Source organism: Zingiber officinale, chromosome 1A, assembly GCF_018446385.1.
Source record: "Zingiber officinale cultivar Zhangliang chromosome 1A, Zo_v1.1, whole genome shotgun sequence".
Taxonomy (NCBI): Eukaryota; Viridiplantae; Streptophyta; class Magnoliopsida; order Zingiberales; family Zingiberaceae; genus Zingiber; species Zingiber officinale.
In genome coordinates, this window is record NC_055987.1 from 23,658,840 (window position 1) to 23,679,248 (window position 20,409).

Below are 20,409 nucleotides of genomic sequence, written 5' to 3' on the forward strand. Positions count from 1 at the left end.
TTACCGGCCAAACCTTCCATCCACAGCCGGTCGTCGTTGGCACAGCAGGCTGCAGTAGCCATCTCCGGTGGCCCCCAGCACCTACTATTGCCGCAGACCCCGCTGTCGCCCATTAGATAGTATTTCGTTTCCGTTGTGTTGCGTTCTCGTCGTCGCACTGATCCAGCCTGGCGGTTATTGCATCCAGTCTTCGTGTCGTTGTCTGGTTCCGGCTCGGGTGTCGTCTTCTCGTCTATGTGTCATAATTTTATCTCGGCCTGAGTGCCGATGTTTTATCCCGGCCTGTGTGCCGATCTCGTTTCCCGGTCTGTGTGCTGAAGTCGTGTCCCGGCCTGCGTGTCGTTAGTACCTCTCGGCCTGCGTGTCGGTGTCTTAGCCCGACCTGTAGCTCGTCTTTCGATTCTATGTCGCGTTCGACTCTACGTCTTTAGATCCAGCTCTTCATCCTGATCAGGCATCGTCTACTCTTCCGTGTCACCACAATTCGAGTCGCGTCCCATCCGAGGGCGCCTCCTGGGCCAAGGTACGTTTTCCGTACTCACTCTCCATTTATTTTATTATGTCAGTATTAAATTGTTACTCATATATTCGTTGGATCTGCCTCGAGCATCGGGGTACCGGGGGCTAGGTTAACCCGGTCGCTGACTATAGGTAGCGTTGACCAGAGGACTTCTGGAGACTTGGTCAACACAGAAGCCATCTCAACACACCCCCCCTCCTGGACGTCGCGACTCAATCAACATTCCATCCACCTCACCCGACGATCCATCCGACTCAGATTTCGGACAAGATCAGTCATAATTATCAATGTTGTTATAACATATGGCATTAATAGTTGTCATGTTATTTATTAAGATAAATATCTTATGTGATTAAGATTAATGTGTTTTGATAAATCATTTACCATAATATATTAGGAAATAATGTTCATATTATTTTTATATGATTACATGAATTTATGCTTGATTGATTTAATTGTTGACTTCGTCATCTTGTTATTTAAGGTATTAACGTGTTGCGATATCGTTAATTGATTTTAAATCATAATTATTATTTTTATGTATATAATTATGGTACGCATGATTGAAAGCATGACATAAATATATTAAATCTAATGTGGGACTCTTATTTATTTTCATGATAAGTCGACCCAACGGAAGATTTATCAATTAAATAAATAGGAATAAGAAACCACACTTATGTTACATTCTTATATTAAAATTAATAATTGGCCCAACCAAAAATGATTATTTTAATTACTGAATGGAATTTATTATAGTATGAGTTTATCTTCTGACTAATGGTAAGGTGAATTCAACTATAATTATGCTAAAATTTTTATGAAAAAAAATTATGTGCATTTATTACAGTCGACCCAACGGAAGGTTTTAATATTTTGCTATTTTTTGATAGAAAACTTATATTTAATTTTCTATAATACTTTAGCACTAACACACAATTTAATCGTAGTTCTAAATCAATTCTGCTCAACGGTGATTTGAATTTAGTTCTATAATTAAGTCAAAAATCTAACGGAGAAAATTTATGTGCATTTATTACAATGGATCCAACGGAAGGTTGTAAGATTTGCTAGTTTCTCGATGGATAACGTATGTCATTATTCTCTATCATAATTTTTGACACTAACACCTTGTTTGGAATCCTATGGAATTGAATTCTTATGGTAATTGGAATTCAATTCCATAGTTTGGAATGAATTTTTGAGATGGATTTGATACGGAATTCAATTCCAATTCCATTCAAAACGTGAATAGTAAATCAGACCTCAAATGGTCAGATTTGGATAGGGATTTACCATGAACAACTAAAATTACTTAATTGCCCTTTTAACTTAAAACTCTTTTTTTCATCTGCCGACTCTCTTGTTTTCTCTTGTCTTTCTCCCGTGTGTCGTTTCTCCTTGTGTCGAAAACTTCTCCTTGCACCGTTTCTCCCGTGTGCCACCTTCTTCATACTGCTGTCTTAACTGTGCGATCTCTTCTTCCTATTCTCTAATACTTAACTTGATTATTAAATGATTAGTTATGAGGATAAAATGGTAAATGTATAAGAATGAAATTCAATTCAAATAGATTCCAAATTAAGGAATTCAATTCAATTCTATTATTCACTAATCCATTCCAAACATAGAAATTAAATTCAATTCCTGCCAGAATTCAATTCCTAATGGAATTCAATTCAATTCATTCACTTAAGTTGTTTCCAAACAGGGTGTAATGTAATACTTAATTGTAGACTAAATTTATTATCTGCACAACGGTGATATAAATTCAATTATATAATTATAGTAAAGTGTACTTCTTCAATCGCTTATCTATTATGATTATGATTTTATATTTTCCATTATTGTTAATGAACATGATTTAACTCTATGAACGCAGTTTCAATTATGAGCCAAACCGCGCCCATTGAAACTCTGATGGGTAGGAATTTTAAGAAATGAAATGAACATATTCGCCTCGTTTTGGGCGTTATGAACCTTGATTATGTCTTACGGGTTGATAAACCTAGCCCACTTTCAAACACTAGCACTCAAGATGAAAAATCTGCTTATGAAAAGTGGGAAAGGTCCAACCGTTTGTCACTTATGATAATGAAAGGTTCCGTACCGTCGGATATTCGAGGAGGCGTGCCTGATTCTGAAAATGCTAAGGACTTCCTTGATTCCATTGAGGAGTAGTTTCAGAGTTCCTCTAAAGCACTTGCTACCACACTGATCATCAACATGGTAACTTCTAAGTACAACGGCCTTGGTGGTGTTCGTGGGCATATCCTAAGAATGAATGATATGACTGCTCAGCTTAAGGTCATGGACATGGAGATCTCTGAAGGCTTTCTCGTTCACTTCATTATGACATCTCTTCCTTCTCAATTTGGTCCTTTCAAGATCAACTATAATACTCAGAAGGAGAAATGGAAAATGAGCGAACTGATCAATATGTGTGATCAGGAAGAAGAAAGACTTAAGGCTGAGACACTTGATAGTGCCCATTTTACCACTCAACGACAGGGCAAGAAACGGAAACTGCATGGAAAGGACAAAAGACATGTGAAGAAAATAATGACGGAAATAAGGCAAAGACTTCAGGTTCCAAGACTTGCAAATGCAACTTTTGTCGCGAGCCTACTCATTTTCAAAAGGATTGTCCAAAATTCAAGGAGTGGTTAGCTAAAAAGGGTAAAATGTCTAGTTATGTCTGTTATGAATCATTTCTCGCAAATGTTCCTACTGATACATGGTGGATTGATAGTGATGCTTCTGTACATATTACTTGTTCATCGCAGTGATTCTGTTTCACTAGGAAGCTAAATAAAGGAGAACACAACGTTTTGGTTGGAAATGGAAATAAAATTCCAGTTGAAGCCGTAGGAACTCTTTCTTTGGTTTTGGAGAATCGTTTCAAACTGCATTTATTTGATACTATTTATGTTCCCAGTATTACAAGAAACCTTATTTCAGTTTCTTGACTTGTCGCTTATGGTTATTCTGTCTTGTTCAAGAATAAAGCTTTTACCATTTCATTAAACAACAAAATTATTAGTTCTGGTATTTTAGAGGAAGACCTCTTTAAATTATGTTTAAATGCTTCTTCTGCGAACATATTGGAATCCATACATGAAAATTGTACAACCCAAATCAGTAACAAAAGAAAATTAATGGATGAGAATTCGTCAATACTATGGCACGAACGTTTGGGTCATATATCTCAGGACAGAATGCAACGTCTCATTAAAGATGGAATACTTCGTTCATTAAATTTTTCTAATTTCGACACATGTATTAAGTGTATTAAAGGAAAATTTGCACAAAAGAACAAACATGGCACCACCATAAGTAATGGACTATTAGAACTGATTCATACTGATTTCAGTGGTCCTTATACTCTTGGTATTCATGGGCATCGTTATTTCATTACCTTTATTTACGACCACTCTTGTTATGGATATATTTATCTCCTTCATGAAAAATCTAAAGCACTCCAGGTTTTTAAGGATTATAAATCTGAAGTTGAAAACCAACTTGATCGAAAGATTAAAGTGGTTCGATCTGATAAAGGAGGAGAATATTATGGAAGATTCTCTGACTCAGGTCATAATCCTGGACCTTTTGCCTTATTTCTGAAAGAATGTGGCATTATTACTCAGGTTTCTATGTCGGGCACGCCTCAGCAAAATGGTGTCACTGAGAGACGTAATCGTACCCTTATGGATATGGTACGAAGTATGATATGCCAAACTTCTTTACCTGAATATCTTTGGGTTGAGGCTCTTAAGACAACTATGCATATACTAAATCGTATTCCTACTAAAGCTAAACCTAAACCCCCTTATGAAATATGGGCGCAAAGGAAACCAAATATTGGGTATATGCGTGTATGGGGATGTTCTGCAGAGGCTAAAATTTACAACCCAAATATACGAAAGCTTGATCCTAAGACAATAAGTTGTTATTTCGTCGATTACACAGAACGTTCAAAGGGTTATCGATTTTATTGTCCATCACATACCACAAGAATAATCAAAACTAGACATGCAATATTTTTGGAAGATATTGGTAATTGTGGTGATAGCATATCTCGCAAAAATATTCTTGAAGAGGAACGTGAAATTTTAAATGTTCTCATTATTTCAAGAGATTTGATTATCCCTGATTTTGTGGGAGAATCATCAAATGATAAGACAATGCCTAATGTTTCAGACCACATTGATGAACCTTCTCCTATTATTGTTCATGACCCACCTTTACGAAGGTCAGAACGAACGAGAAAGTCAATTACTCTTGATGACTTTATCTATTTCGATGACTATGACAATTCTATTGGGAATGATCCCACATCATTTAATGATGTAATGACAAGCGACCAAACACCTCAATGGCTTGAAGCCATGAACGAAGAGTTGACATCAATGAAATTAAATAATGTGTGGGACCTTATAGACTTACCACAAGGATTCAAACCGATAGATTGTAAGTGGGTTTTTAAAACCAAACTGAGTTCTCAAGGAGATGTTGAACGGTACAAGACCCGTTTGGTTGCTAAAGGGTTTACGCAAAAGGAAGGTATTGATTATAATGAAACCTTATCACCCGTGTCTAAAAAGGATTCGTTCCGTATAATTATGGCCCTTGTAGCTCATTTTGACTTAAAGCTACATCAAATAGATGTTAAAACTACATTCCTTAATGGTGACTTGCATGAAGATATTTATATGATGCAACAGAAGGATTTCTGGTTAAGGGCAAGGAACAAATGGTATATAAACTTAAGAAATCCATTTATAGTCTTAAGCAGTCATCTCGACAGTGGTATTTGGAGTTTCTAGAGGTGATCAGTAAATTTAGTTTCAAGGAGAACGTTGTCGACCAATGCATTTTTATGCGAATCTGTGGGAGCAAATTTATCATTCTCGTACTGTATGTGGATGATATTTTACTTTCCTATAATGATTTAGGCATGTTACGAGAGACAAAAGATTTTCTATCAAGTAAATTTGATATGAAAGATCTCGGTGAAGCCTTTTATGTTATAGGCATTAAAATTCATCGAGATAGATCTCGTGGTATGTTGGGTCTATCTCAAAGAGCCTATATTGAAAAGGTTCTTAAAAGATTCAACATGCATAATTGTTCTTCCACAGTTGCACCAGTCTATAAAGGCGACAGGTTCAGTTTATCACAGTGTCCTAGGACCCAGTTGGCGCTTAATGAGATGGAGTAATTTCCTTACGCATCTGCTGTAGGAAGTCTAATGTATGCTCAAGTGTGTACGCGTCCAGATATCGCATATATTGTTGGCATGCTTGGTCGATACCAAATTAATCCAGGAATGGATCATTGGAAGAATGCAAAGAAAGTTATGCGATACTTACAAGGTACAAAAGATTTCATGCTCATTTATAGGGGATCAGATTTTCTCGAGGCCATTGGATATTCTGAATCTAACTATGCAGGATGCCTCGATACTAGAAAATCTACATCTGGATATGTTTTGATGTTATCTGGTGCACCTGTTTTATGGAAAAGTACAAAGCAGACTGTATGAAGCATCGTGCCATGCTATATGGATTAAAAATTTTATCATGGGGCTTTAAGTGGTGAATTCTATGTCCAGACCATTAAAAATATTCTATGATAATCAAGCTGTCATATTCTTTTCTAAGAACAACAAGTCAAGTAGTGCTTCCAAACATATTGACATTAAGTATCTTGTTGTGAAGGAAAGGATCCAAAACGAGTTAATATCCATTGAGCATATTAGTACTGGTGCTATGGTGGCGGACCCATTGACAAAAGCCTTGCCTCCCAAGATGTTTCGCGAGCATGTGCATAACTTGGGACTTTTTGCCTCTCCGACTTCTCGTCCCTCGAACGTTGTGCATGTCCTTCTCATCCACCGATGTACTGTTTCATAGCATCTCGTCCTTCAGAAGCATTGAGCCCGTCGACTCATTTCCCATGTCATCATTCTCGCTAATTATGTCTTCCGCTCAACTTCTTGTGTTTCTAAACTCCTGCACACTTAGACACAAAGATCAAATACACAGGACCTAACTTAACTTGGTTGACCACATCAAAACTATCATGAGATACTTACAATCTCCTCTTACCACGGGATACTTACAATCTTCTCCTTTTCGATGTGCATCAACCCAAGTTAAAGTTATAATTAAACAAAAAGTAATAACATGATTTTGTAAAGAAATTGCAATTAGAATAAATATTGCAAAATTCGTACAACGATAAAAATGTCCTTACTCCGCCTAAACTTGTACATATTTCTCCCCATTTAATCACATCAAAAAATTTGGAAAAAAATAAGATAAACGGTTAAAAACATTTGAAATATTTTTCTAGGAGCACATTAACAAAAATTATCAGTAAACTAATATTTTTTAGAAATAATTTTTAAAAATATTCTATTTTTACTAATTAATCTTCTATTTGACAAAAATAATTTAGAATTAGTTTTAAAACTCAAAAAATCTTGAAAATTTTTTATCAAACTTAAACAAAATAATTTATATGAATATAATTTTTTTTTCAAAAAATAGTTTAACGAATAAAATTAATTATTTTACCAGAACAACTGAATTTTATAAGATAAACTTTAAAAATATTATTCAACTTTAAAAAAATTTCTAAAATTTTTTTAATATGAAAAATAAATTGTCAAGTACTAGAAAAATTAAAGATCCCAAATTTCTATTTTTCTGAATTTTTAGTATTAAAAATTAACTTTTTAGAAAATAATTCAAATAAAATTCAAAAAATATCAAAAAAATTTATTTGTGATAGAAAACATTACATTTTATAAAAAAAATAAAAGTTTTCAAAATGAGTCTACAGAGTATTTTTAATTTTTAAAATATTATTTTTGTCAAAACTAAATCATAGAAAATATTTTAATGGAAAATTTCAAAAAATTTCTATTTATAGATTAAATCATCAGATACCATAAAAAAAATTTCTCACTCAAAAATACTAACAGTAGGCATTTAAATAATTTGTTTAAATAATATGGAAGAGAAAATAGATTAAAATTTAAAGCATGCATAAGATTAACTTTAAATTATACTAGGCATGATTTGAAAATCCAATATAAATTATTTCCTACTGTGTTAATTAGGAATTTTGGTGAAACATAATTTTTAAAGTTTGTTTTAATTTATCCTTGGTGATTTCTTATGTATCAATTGACTCTACTACAATTTCTAAATATTGATTTTTGTAAATTATTTGAACATGCATGGTCATTTTTCAATTTTTCTATTTTGCGCTCTCAATTTTTCATTTTCTAATTTTAAGTTATCAAACATATCTAATGGGCATGAATTTACTAAGTTCAATTTTAACCTAGCATTATCTTTTTTTAGTTGTACTATATTTTTGGATTATATCTTGATAAATTCAAAAGATTGCTTGGGAGATAATGCACATACCTCACTTATCTCGTGTTTTGACGCTCCCCATTCATTACAATTTTCTTCTTAGGATCCTCCCCCTTCATCGATGCTCATCTCTGAGTTGCTTTTATCTACTCCTTAGTGGTTCACCAATAGGATTAGCCCAACGTATTCTTCAATTTCTGACTCTGATGATGACTCATTCCATGTAATTAATGTGTCCTTCTTCGTTACAATTGTAGCATCGGATCTTCCTTTTGCTCCGTAAGTGTTTTTCATCTGTGACTTAAATTTATTAGATTTAATAAATTTATTAAATTATTTTTACCAATAATGTTGCTTCATCTTCGTTAATGGATGCTTTGGAGTCTTGATATTCTGTTCTTGCCTTCAGGGTAATTGTCTGACTTAGCTTATTTACTTCTGCACATCTAGATTCGTGAAGGTCTAAAGTAGAAAATAAACTCTCTAAAAAACTTACCTCTAGATCCTTTGAAATATAATATGAGTCTACTATATAGATGTTCATTCTTGTGTCCTAGGGAAAACATTTAAAACATATCTTAAAGAATCTCGGTTTATTACTTGTTCTCCGAGATTCGTAAGTCCGATTATTAACTCCTCCAGCTTGGCGTACAGTTGTGCTACTGACTCTCCTTTCAGCTATAGGTTGGTCAGTTGGTTTTGAAGCGGATCTCGTTTTGTGTGCTTGTCTTCGGACGTACCTTCATATAGTTCCAGGAACTTCTCCCAAAGTTCCTTTGCTGATTCGTAGGTGTCGATTCTGCTAACTTCTTACGAAGATAGCACACTCAATAGATGAAATTCAGCTCGTCCATTTACTACGAAATCCACTTGCTCTTTCTTTGTCCATGAATACTCTTCTTTTTCAACTCCTTGTTGGTCCTTGGGGGCTATAAAATCATATTTTATAATTAAAAGAATCTCAAAATCTGTTTTAAAATATACGTCCATTCGATGTTTCCATTGCACGAAGTCGTCTTCGAACTTCGACGGGTAGATGCTCGATCCGACCATCGTCTCAATACTTCAGTCGGCGGTTAGTACTTCTGAGGTGTTCTGGCTCTAATACCACTTGTTGGTGTAGCAGGGCCGATCGATAAAAGGAGGTGAATTGTCTGTAAAATAAAAATTAAACCTTTTATGATATTGTAACTTAGATTAGTAATACAATTATAATAAAACAATTAAATAACTAAAAAAAAAGGCTAAAAAATTATTTTATTACAACATAAGTGGTTGTTAATCTAAGGCAAAAAAAAGTACTAAAAAACTTCTTCTTTGAAGGCGAAGAAGTCTCTTACACTCGTTGGAAGCTCAAAAAAATTCTAGGAAATGAATACGAGAGTTGTTGAATATTTCCTAACTCCAGGGGTCTTTTTATAACCCCTGGAAAACTCTATTCGCAGCTTGAAGGTGCCTTCAAGATGGTCCAAGGTGCCTTCCATCAGATAAGTTTTATCCGTTGAGGATAAAACTCTATCTACAACTAACGGCTACTAGAAAGTGTCTTCTATAGTTGGAAAGCACCTTCGCACTATTCATCGAAGGCGCATTCCAAGTCATAGAAGGCATCTTCCATGAGGCAGATCAGCTCCTTAGTAGTTGATCTCTTCACGTGGATGATTCTTCGGCTAACTGTAGTTAAGTTCACCCGAACTTAACTCTGACCTTCTCTTCGAATAGACTTTCTCCCCGGCTTCTCGTCCCTCGAACGTCGTGCACGTCCTTCTCGTTCACCGGTATACTCTTTCGCAGCATCTCGTCCTTCGGATGCACTGAGTGCATCGACTCCTTCCCCATGTCATCCTTCTCGCTAGCTGTGTCTTCCACTCGACTTCCTGTGTTCCTAAGTTCCTGTACACTTAGACATTAAAATTAAATACACAATTAATTTAACTTAGTTGATCACTTCAAAACTATCACAGAGTACTCGTTATAATAGTTATGATTTCGTAATTGTTACAACTGTATGATAACTCAGTTGTAACAACTATAAAATTATAATTGTTACAATTGTATATTAATTATAGGTTTATAACTATTACAATGTGCCCCTGATTCATGATTTAGGTAGAAAATATAAGTAAGAGTAATAATGAGAATATTTTAGAGGAGGATAGTTAAATAATTATATATGAGATGAAATACCCTTATAATAAAAAATTAAAATAGCACATCATCTTACTATTTCAAAAATAAGGTCACCCTTTTAATTTGTCCTTTTCGTTTATCTCCATCCAACAATTACATGCAACTCCTTGTTAATCAAGGCTAAGCAGTAATTGGTATAATGTAAACAAGTAGAATTGAAGGTTCACAAACAACTCAGAATATATGATTCCTGTCTGGATTCTATCTCATTACTGTATACTTCGGTTTAGCATCCCACCTCGCTACACTTTGAGAGTCAGCGGAGAAAATAAAATGTCACCCCGGCAAAGATGACTCGTCCAACAATAACAACACATAAGAATGGAGTTAAGACAACCAATAGGACATTCTATACCGGCTACAATCTTCTCTGTTGATAATAATATCCTTATATGAATTCCGTGAAGATAGAGTTACGTATTCATAAATTGTTTAGTGTCTGTTCACGCTTATGGGCATCTTTGTTACCGGTGAGGTTGAGGAAGAAGGCCAGGAACAAGTAGTAGGAGAGTAACTTCAGAAGGGGCATTGATTGATTGAAAGTTTTAAGTTTAACCTCCCAATTTGACTAGTTTAATTGAAAATGTCTTCGGTATTACATTTTAGGGCTTACATAGGCAGCTTTAGTCTCTTCTCGTGGTGAATCAAATAACAATCTAAAACTACCAATCCAATTCTACAAAAATTTTCCACCGACCACTAAAATAAATCAGAAAGCACTCACGACTAAACTATCTAGAAGCCCAATATCCCATGATTGTATACTCTATTAAGAGAAAAAATATCTACAAATACGTCATAATCGAACTGCAAGTACTCTAATCTCTTCTTAAAAACATCTACACCATTTCCTTATCCAAAATACATAATTTATAATAAAAATTATTTTATTAAATTTAGATATTCACTTTTCAATATCTCATATATCAACTTCTTTATTTTTTTTCCCTATTTTTTCTTTCCTCTATAACATTTAAAGAATGAAATTCAGTCTCTAAATTTAGAGAACTATTCATAAATATAAAATTTAGAAAATAGATAAACTAACTTATACAAAGATTTTTCGATTACCCTATTTAAAATTTAAAATAAAATTTTAAAATAGGATAACTGATATAAATACTCTAAGATTATTCTTGGAGGCCAATAAGACATTACCAACCAAATAGAGTTTCAATGCAAAAACAAATATTAGATTAATTACCGCTAATAAGAGTACCACATCAAATTTAAGACTGAAATGTTCCCACTCATATACAACCCCCAAATAATAATATAAACAAAAGTTCCATGTCCCTCATCTTCGATTGGCAATTTTTACAATAGCTCTTATAAGAAAAAACTGCATCATTAGCAACCATATTAAAGCAACAAGCTAAATTCCATTTGGCAAAAGCTCATTCACAAGGAATAATGCGCATTTAGCATCTCCCGATAAACCATATCAATAAAATCGTTATTCTGTCGAAAACAGAAAACACGAATAAGCAAGATTCTTATAATCCATCTAGTGATTACACAAGAACAAGGCTCCACTTTGGCTATGTGGAGATCATTTTTAAAAAAGAATTCCGCTAGTCCTACTTGTCATCAGAAATTGCATCTGAAAATTACATTATAAAAAATAAAATTAAGAAAATAATTGAGAAATGCATGATGCAATTTTTGAAGCCAAAAAAAAACAGAATTCAAGGCAAAAGAACCTATTTTAAAATTTGAATTATATGATTAACATAATGGACCGAGCCAAGGGTTCATCTTACTTGAACTAATGCTTTTGTTTATGAAATTTGATCAAAATCTCAAGTATCCAACGTTTTTTTTTTTTTTTTTTGTGTTTCCAATACTTTCGTTCTTCAGAAGATGTTTCTGCTTTATTTTATTTTTTCCTATACAATATATGTTAAAACATAATGGTGAGCTTGAATCACAACTGAATTTAGTGAGTTGACCAAAACAAAATCAAGATCCTCACCTACCATTTACCAAAGAGCAAAATTTTCAGCAAAACAAACAGACTAACATATACAAAAGAATATAACATGATATCCAGTCAAATAATCTTTCAAGTTTGTTTTCATGCATTCTCTGGCAACAAATATCTGAGACTAAAAGCACTTTTCAACTCTTAATTGAAAAAACAAGCTTCAATATTAAATATAAATGAAAAACCAGAACAAAATAAATATTAAATGAAAGTATCAATAACAAGTGACGTGATTGGTACAGCATATACACAAATAGCATAAACATAACAACAAATATAAATGAAAAATCAGATACAAGGTGATGAATCAGAGCAATATATGGTTGCAGGAAAAACAGAAAAGAGAAGGGCTAAAAGGAAAGTGAAAGAGGAACAAAATCAATATGTAATAGAGATTGAAGAAGACAGAAAGCAATAAAATAAAAGGCTTTATAGACAATTCTTCTTACAAACAATACCAGATGAAGAATGAGCTAACACCTAATGATCACATCAAAGGATTTCAAGGTCCACTGAACATCTTTCAGCTCAGGTGTGGAGGTACAAAATGAGACGAAAGCAAACCACATCGAAAAGAATCAGTTAATGCAATTGTGAATAAACAAGTTGGATTCTACATCCAAAAAAGCAATGGCAACTTAAGATATGTTATCTTAGAAAAGAGCAGAAAGAATAGTAGAGCAAATGATGAGAATAATGGAAAGAAACTTACTTGAACAAGGCTCAATAGTGCATCACGAACTTTGTCTCTTGTGATAACTGGTCCAATGTTTTGACTAGGAGTAAGCGATGCAGATGGAGTAGGTGGAGGAAAGGGCTGAAGTAGTGGAGTTCCATATGGTTGCTGCAGTGTAACTGGAGAATAGAGGGGCGGGGCTGTAGGAGCAGCGGATGATACTGGAGGCATTACCAGTGCAGAAGATAAAGCAGGTGAGAAAAATGAAGGTTTCACCAGATTCATAGCATGGCTACCACTCCCATTTCCAGATTCAAGACTATCCAGGGGTTTCATTAGAGGAACAGATGAAGCAGAGGGAATGGGAATTGATGGAACGGTTGGCAAAACAGGCAGATTGACACTTGTTGCATGACTTGGTGCATGAGTAGTCACAGGAACAGGTGGAGCAGCAAGATATAACTGGCTGATCACTGTTGCATCTGATGCATTTCCGGTGCTTGTAGCATTCTGAGAAAAATCAAACTGTTTATGTCAAGAATAGTTATTGAAGAACAAACTCTGAATCTTGTAGTACACAATATTTTAAGTCTGGAACTGCAGCACATACAATGATAGCAAACAATGAGTAGCAACAATAAATATTATTGATAGGAAGTACGATAAGGGAAACTATTTAGCAGAAAACATACACTGAAAAAGTTCACAAATGCATCATCAGCAACATCAGGAGCGGCTGCAGAAACTGATGTTATTGGCTCAAGAGGACCTTCAATGACGGATGAAGTAGGTACAACTTCAAGCTCCTCAAACTCACTGTTACAAAAAATAACATGTCACACAGCCATCATGATGTTATCATCTATAAAGCAATTGATAAATTGGTAAGTGATAACTGAAATTGTTATCAGCATCTGATGTGATAACTAGGAAAAATATCAGCATCTGATGTGAATGCAAGGAGCTGAAAAAGAAAAGAGACAGAGAATCCAAGCTATTTTATGAAATAAAACCACCATTTATTATAACCATAAAGCTGAAGTCCATGTGAGCAACCATAGGAAACATGTTAACAGTGGATCACTGAAATTGTTACATCATAATTGTCAAAATTCTATAACGGCAGCAGAAAAAAGTTACCAATCAACACATGGTCAACAACAACCATACCTTCCAGCTACCTATGTTCTTGAAACCAGACTGAATCTTGAACCAGACAGCCTCAGTTTCTGGTTTGGCCAGTCAACGGTTGGGCTGGCTTAGTCAATGCAACTATATGCAATTAATAGATGCCATAATCTCTTCCATCTGACCAGCTGCTACCAATATTCCAATATTCTCCTCTTTTCCCTTCTCTCTTCTCATCTAACCTTTTCCTTAGTCACACCTAATCACACACATATCTTTAGGAAGAGACTAAAAATAGAAGGGAGATATGAGTTAAAATCTGACTTGCACATGTCATGTAATGTCTCTTTCAAGACTGTGATTTCATGTATTAATTTTGATGTGTTCATATTTTAGTTTGTTCATCCGTGGACCTAGTTTTAAAACTTCCAACAATTTCTTTTTTTCCAGCCTTATCTTTATACATGATTATGCGACTTATAGAATAATAGGCAATGGCATATTCTTACCAGTTGTCACCATCATTATTCCATTCTTTCCGCATCTCCTTCCTTTTTTCTCATCTCACTGTTTCTTCATTTGTGCCTAATCTGAAATAGAAGCCTGGTTTGTCCTGGGCCAGGCATGGCACGACCCACTTGTAGGGCCAAGCTTGTGTTGGGAAGGGACCGTCTCAATGATCAAAGGGGTAAAAAGACCAAAATACCTTTTGTTTTGAATAAAAATGGCTAATTTGGGGGCACTCAATCAACTTAAACCTAAACTCACCTAATTAACCCCAAAAAATCTATATATTTTTTTAATTTCCCTATAAACATCTCCAATTGTATTTTTGAATATTCCTTCCTATTTTCTGTTTTTTATATTTCTTTTCCCCATTGTTTTGGACCTGTGCCTACACAAGTCAATCATCCAATGTCCAGCAAACAAAGTTAATGTCAAGCACAGCCTGTAATGAATCGTGCAATCCCTAGCCCAACACTTAAATGAGTCGACCAGGTCAGTGTCTTGCCAGTGTCAAATTGTGTTGTCTAGTGCAACTTTTCAGCAGACTAAAAACGAGAGGATGACAAATAGAGAAGGGACCTCCACTCCTTGATCTGAGTTGAAGTTTTTTTCTTTTTATAAATGTGGTTTGCTCGTGTATTATTTTTTTTAGATTGATGTTCTCCTTTGTTCATCTGTGTTTTTCTAAAACAATCAACAAGCTCCTTTTTCATCCTTCAACTGAAAGAGAATCCTTCAACTGAAAGAGAGAAGTTGGTCTAAAAGCCACTTGAAGATTCTCATTGTTTCTATGAATTTTTCAGGGACCATTAACTAATTGGAGTTCATGGTCAGTGTCACATAGGAGTTCTACAGAACCAAAAGTAAAGGAATTGCTAGTTGTCAACATGGAATGGACGTATTCTGAAAGAATGCTATCCTCATATTCTGAAATATAAATTTACCAGAAGGATATGAGATACCTTTTAGAAGTTAGCTTAGACTTTGGTGACACTTTGGAATATGCACTTAGTATCCTGAATAAAAGAAAGACTATCAGTCTAAAGCATAGAAATAAATGAAACAAGACTGCAGCTCACTTCCTATGTCTAATAAGTTTCAATTGATTCTGCAAAAAGACTCTCAAGTTGTGTGTGTATATATACGCATACACATACTAACATGCATATACAAGGATGACACAATTACAGAGTAGCAGTTAATAGCATATGGTATGCTAAACAATCATTAAAAAATCAGTGATCCCTAGAAAGTGATGGCTCTGTTAATTGGACATTAATTTCCTAGTTGCAATGTAGAATAAATCAGTGATCAATAGAAGTTCAAAAACCTGAATCTGCAAATTGATGGTTCCCAGATTGGGAATATCGATGCTTAGAAATCATTAAAAAAAAATTACCTATACCCTTTTGTTTGGACACTTGAATATTTTTTATGATATCATTGGATATTAGAGCATTGCACAAATATATGATTGCACATAAACAAACTTTCAGATAGTTTTGAATAAATATTGATACATTAATGATAAGAAATAACTATAACTATTCCATGGAGTAAAAAATGTCAAAGCCACATTCTTATCTACAAATAAACTTCTGGTTGTAAAATGATTCAGATGGTCAAATAAAAGCTTGATTGTTCTTGAACAAGTCAGATGCTCCATATGGTAACTAGATTACCAATACATAAATCATTGATGAACTATATCAATAAAGCATCACATGATACAGCTGGCAAGTAATGTTCTTGGCTGCCTTTGCTTTCCCACTGATAGCCAATTCCTTTCAAAGGATTGCCAAATAACAGTATGGTTTGATTGCCAACATGGAATCATAAAAGGGAATTAGCATGAATGGTACAGGAATGCCTAATTTCATATCCTTTATTCTGTTCAGTATGAAATATATAGAAATGAGAATGATGCACTAGATAATTGTTTGTATTTTGACATCCACCATATGAAATTGAAGAGCAGCGAATTAATACCCTATCCTTGAGCAAAGGTTCTGAGTAAACAAGCTATTTTTTCATCAATATAACATCTCAATATATGTTCTTTTATTAAGCATTACTGATGGACTTAAATAAAATAAGGTGGATTAACACACAAATGAACTAGATGAACATTTGAAAATATAAGTTCACTATCATGATTTGGAAAAAGTTTGACATCAAATTAAAAACCATCCCCAAAACCATAATTTTAAAATAAAGTTCACAAAATATAAAAATAATGTTAAGTTACATAATATGAAATATGAATCAACATCCATAGTAAGTAAATCTAATATGTTCTTTGTGTAATAGAATATAGTAATGAGTATATATTTGCATTTAGGCAAGAAGATGGGTATAAAAGGATAGAATAAGCAAGAATATTCTTAAGGAAGTGATTAAGAGCAAATTGACACATCAGGGATCACTTTAGCAGCACCGTACCTGCTAAAGAGATTTGCCACTGCTTCACAATCAGGTGAATTATAAAACCATATGCCATTTACTTCTTGAGCTGCATTTCGGTATAAAAGATAGGGAATCTGAACTTCATACTCAAAGTCTCCCAAAAGATCCTCGACTAGATTATCTGTCAACCAAAATAAGCACATACAGCGAACCAGGCTACCAAAATTGATAAATCACAGAGAATATACAAGCACTTTTGAAGAAACTATCAATCATTTCTAACAAATTAGAATGTGTTTGAAGGAACTGAACCTTTTGAAGCATATCTTAAAACATCCTGAATTTCTAATACTAATTCACAGTGGAATATACAAGCACTTTTTTGGCTATTGCAAAACAAGTTCCTAATTCATACAATTTTCATCTGATCATTTCTGAATCTGCCTCTGATGGACTTATTATTCAGCATATATTGAACCAATTTTTAATTGGAAGTCATAAAACACACTTGAGCATGAGAATTTCATATATATATAAAGTAAACTCATGACTAAATAGGTAAACATTGATCTGATTATAGAGTTAAAGATAACTTAAGCTAGAATGGTTGTTTTAGTGTGCCAACTAAATAATAAATAGAATCTACAAAAATCTTCCTAGTTGTTTAGATTCAGATATTTTATTTTATTTAAATAAGAAATCTCTAATATGATCATAACTGACTAGTGAAAGATGATTCTTTATGGATTTGGGATGCAGAGACAAACAACAGTGTCAAGAGAATGCCAAGAAGGATGATTGGCTTCCTTCTCATTTGTTTATGATAACACATGTTTAATAAAATCAAATAGATGATCTATATAATGTTACTGGTCCAATTAATTAGGGTTGAAAATTTTATAGGTAGAGGAAGACCAAAAATGGTTTTCTCAGTATAATAGAAAGAAATCTAAATGAACTTGGTTTGATGAAGAAGTGACCTCATATCCAGCCCAATGGTGGATATAAATATAACTAACTAAAAACAGGGATTCATGTTTTTGTTTATTGTAGTATAATCAGTGTTCAACTGAAGACTAAAAAAGTATACGAAATTGGTAAATTGAAAAATAATATCCTCCTGTTCAGAGGCAAATTCCAACCAATCTTCTTCCTTTTATAAGTTTGTGTTTCTCATACTTCCTATTGTCCCTCCCAACAGCTGGTTTTCAAAGATATGAGAAACAAGGTAGGTAATTCCCTACAGCATCCCTAATCTACAACTTATTACTTGGCACTTGCTCATTATTGATTCTTTAGAATCCCTATTATTTCAAAGCTCTAAATCCTTGTACACTGTGGCTCTGCCAAGTGTATTCTTTCCCACGAGAACACTGACAAAAGAATCCCTAGGCTACTATAAAGTATAAATGTCTCTGAAATTTTAAAAGACTTAAAATCCATTTGGAGTCTGCAAGAAAAGGTTTTCAACAACAGATCTACAGATAACTTTTCATTTGCGGATTTTCACTACTAAAACTGACCACTAATGCTTACTTTGACAGAAATAGGAGAGGAAATAAAGGTAAGACCTAAGAAATGAATTTTTTAATTTCACTTTTTTTTCCCCTAGGATGGAAAAGGAGAGAGAGGAATTTAATTCTATCCAACTCATTCTACTTCCACAAAAGAAAAGACTGTAGTTTGAGTATCCAATAAACACAACATATGTTGGTGATATGACTTTTTCGTTCCTATTCCCTTCAAGTAAACAGAATAGGTGGAAATAAGTGATGAAAATGATAAAATAATTCATTTCTCTTCTTTGCCCTCACCTAAATTGCCTTCATTGTCTCATACTTCCTCCCTTCCAACTAAACACAGCATAAAGGAAGAAGCATAACACAAATTATTAAGAAAAATGCAAAAATAAATAAATAAAATAACTCTAACATGAACCAATTTCCAACCTGTGTTACGTCTATTCATCACGATAAATTGAAATCTGGGCTGTGTGTTCCTGCAAATACATAAGCACTTAATTCTTTTCATAATTGGCAATAAAAGAAACAACCAAATTAATTAAAGGGAAAGGAACAATTAGAGAAACAATAAAATTACAAAAAAAAAAAAAATCAATGATGCAAATTAGAAGCCAATGCCCTATAAATTCCCAGGAGTATAGAATAACACTTGATCCTATATATCTTGACCAGAGGAATTGTCGGAATGAAGGAAAACAAGAATTCACGGGTACCTCAGATTCGAATCAAAAGAAATCTATAATAAAAAAACGTAATATCTTAGAAGGGAGACTCCCAACTACCTCTTGACGACGAATAGGGATCCTTCAACGTCTTTACGGCTCTGAAGGAAATCAAAATAACCCCAGATCAGATGCAATAACACCAACCAAAAACCGGCCGAAACATTATTAATCAATTAAGGATGAAATTTTCCAGTCGAGACGCACCCACTGGTTGAGCTCGATGCTGAACTCGTAGAGGGTGACATGAGCGGCGGTAATCAGGATCTCCTCTACGAACGGGTCGATCCGCCGGAGAACAGTGAGGTTAAGGACCTTCGTACTGTTCTGATCGAGATTTGGCATCAGCTTCCCATTCGTCATCCTCTCGGCGCGCGATCAAACCCCAAATCCAGAAGAACCCTAACAGCAATTCGAGGAGTCGTCGATCGAAGCAGAACAAAAGGAATAAACACGAAAACAACGTTTGATCGAGAGAGATGCTATCAGTGACGTCGCTCTCCTTGGAGAGTAGAGATTGGATTTGGATCAAGATGCGAGGAAATCTGCAGAAAGAGAGAGGGAAAAGGGGAAAATATTAATAAGAAATTCAGGAGGAAGAGAATGAGCGAGGTGACGGGGCGAGAGCGACAGGTTAGTTTTATAGGTGAAAATGTGCGATTGTTAAGATTAATTTCATCGTGGATTACCCAGATGAATACCCTACTTGTCATGGGAACAACTTGTGGAGCCAGCCGTGGGCTTATGAACACTTCACATGCTCGTTGATCGTGCGATAGCAGTATTGCAGTTATCCTTATCCTTGTATATTGACTGACCCAGTGTTGAATTTATCAACTATGAAAACAGGCAACGTAGGGGAAAACAGAAGAACAGAAGAAATATAATGGGAGGAAAGGTGACGTTGTCATAAGTATTTATTTTAATACAGCGTGTTTTTTTTTGTTTTTTTTTTAAATTTTGGAAATCAGACGTTCAAGGAGTCCTTTTTATCCGCTGAGAAAGATCAATTCAACTAATCACTAATGCAAATATTAACCCGTAAAATAAAAAAAAATAACAAACTGTAATAATACATAAAAAAAATAGTCACTAAAATGAGACTTAGAATAAAACTATCTTTACACTTCAGTTAATACATAAAAATACTGATACACAAAATAAAAAAAAATTAGTATCATCGGTCTAATCGTAAAATATAAAATGAAAGGACAATTAAAATTACATAGGAAAGTATTGCGATAGCAAATTGATCATAGCCTTAGCTAATGTCAAAATCGAGCCATCACTTGATTTGTAGGACTTGCATCAAATAATATTTTGGCTTTTTTATGTCAGACCCAAACAAGATGGGACAAG

General features: G+C 34.2%; 1 protein-coding gene across 2 annotated transcripts; it reads right to left on the reverse strand.

Moving 5' to 3' along the window:
• Window positions 1–11,272: 11,272 nt before the first annotated feature.
• On the reverse strand, window positions 11,273–19,657 carry LOC122020871 (mRNA-decapping enzyme-like protein). Of its 2 annotated transcripts, none has more exons than XM_042578911.1 (8): window positions 19,258–19,657; window positions 19,111–19,151; window positions 18,755–18,804; window positions 16,842–16,986; window positions 15,362–15,415; window positions 13,457–13,580; window positions 12,801–13,274; window positions 11,273–11,704 (listed from the first exon to the last, which is right to left on the reverse strand). In XM_042578911.1, the coding sequence occupies exons 1-8, from the start codon at window positions 19,411–19,413 to the stop codon at window positions 11,660–11,662; spliced, it is 1,089 nt and encodes a 362-aa protein (XP_042434845.1). In that variant the 5' UTR covers window positions 19,414–19,657; the 3' UTR covers window positions 11,273–11,659. The 2 variants fall into 2 exon arrangements, with proteins under 2 accessions (XP_042434845.1, XP_042434838.1); XM_042578904.1 differs by having other exon boundaries at window positions 11,273–11,562; window positions 19,258–19,656.
• Between the last annotated feature and the right edge of the window lie 752 nt (window positions 19,658–20,409).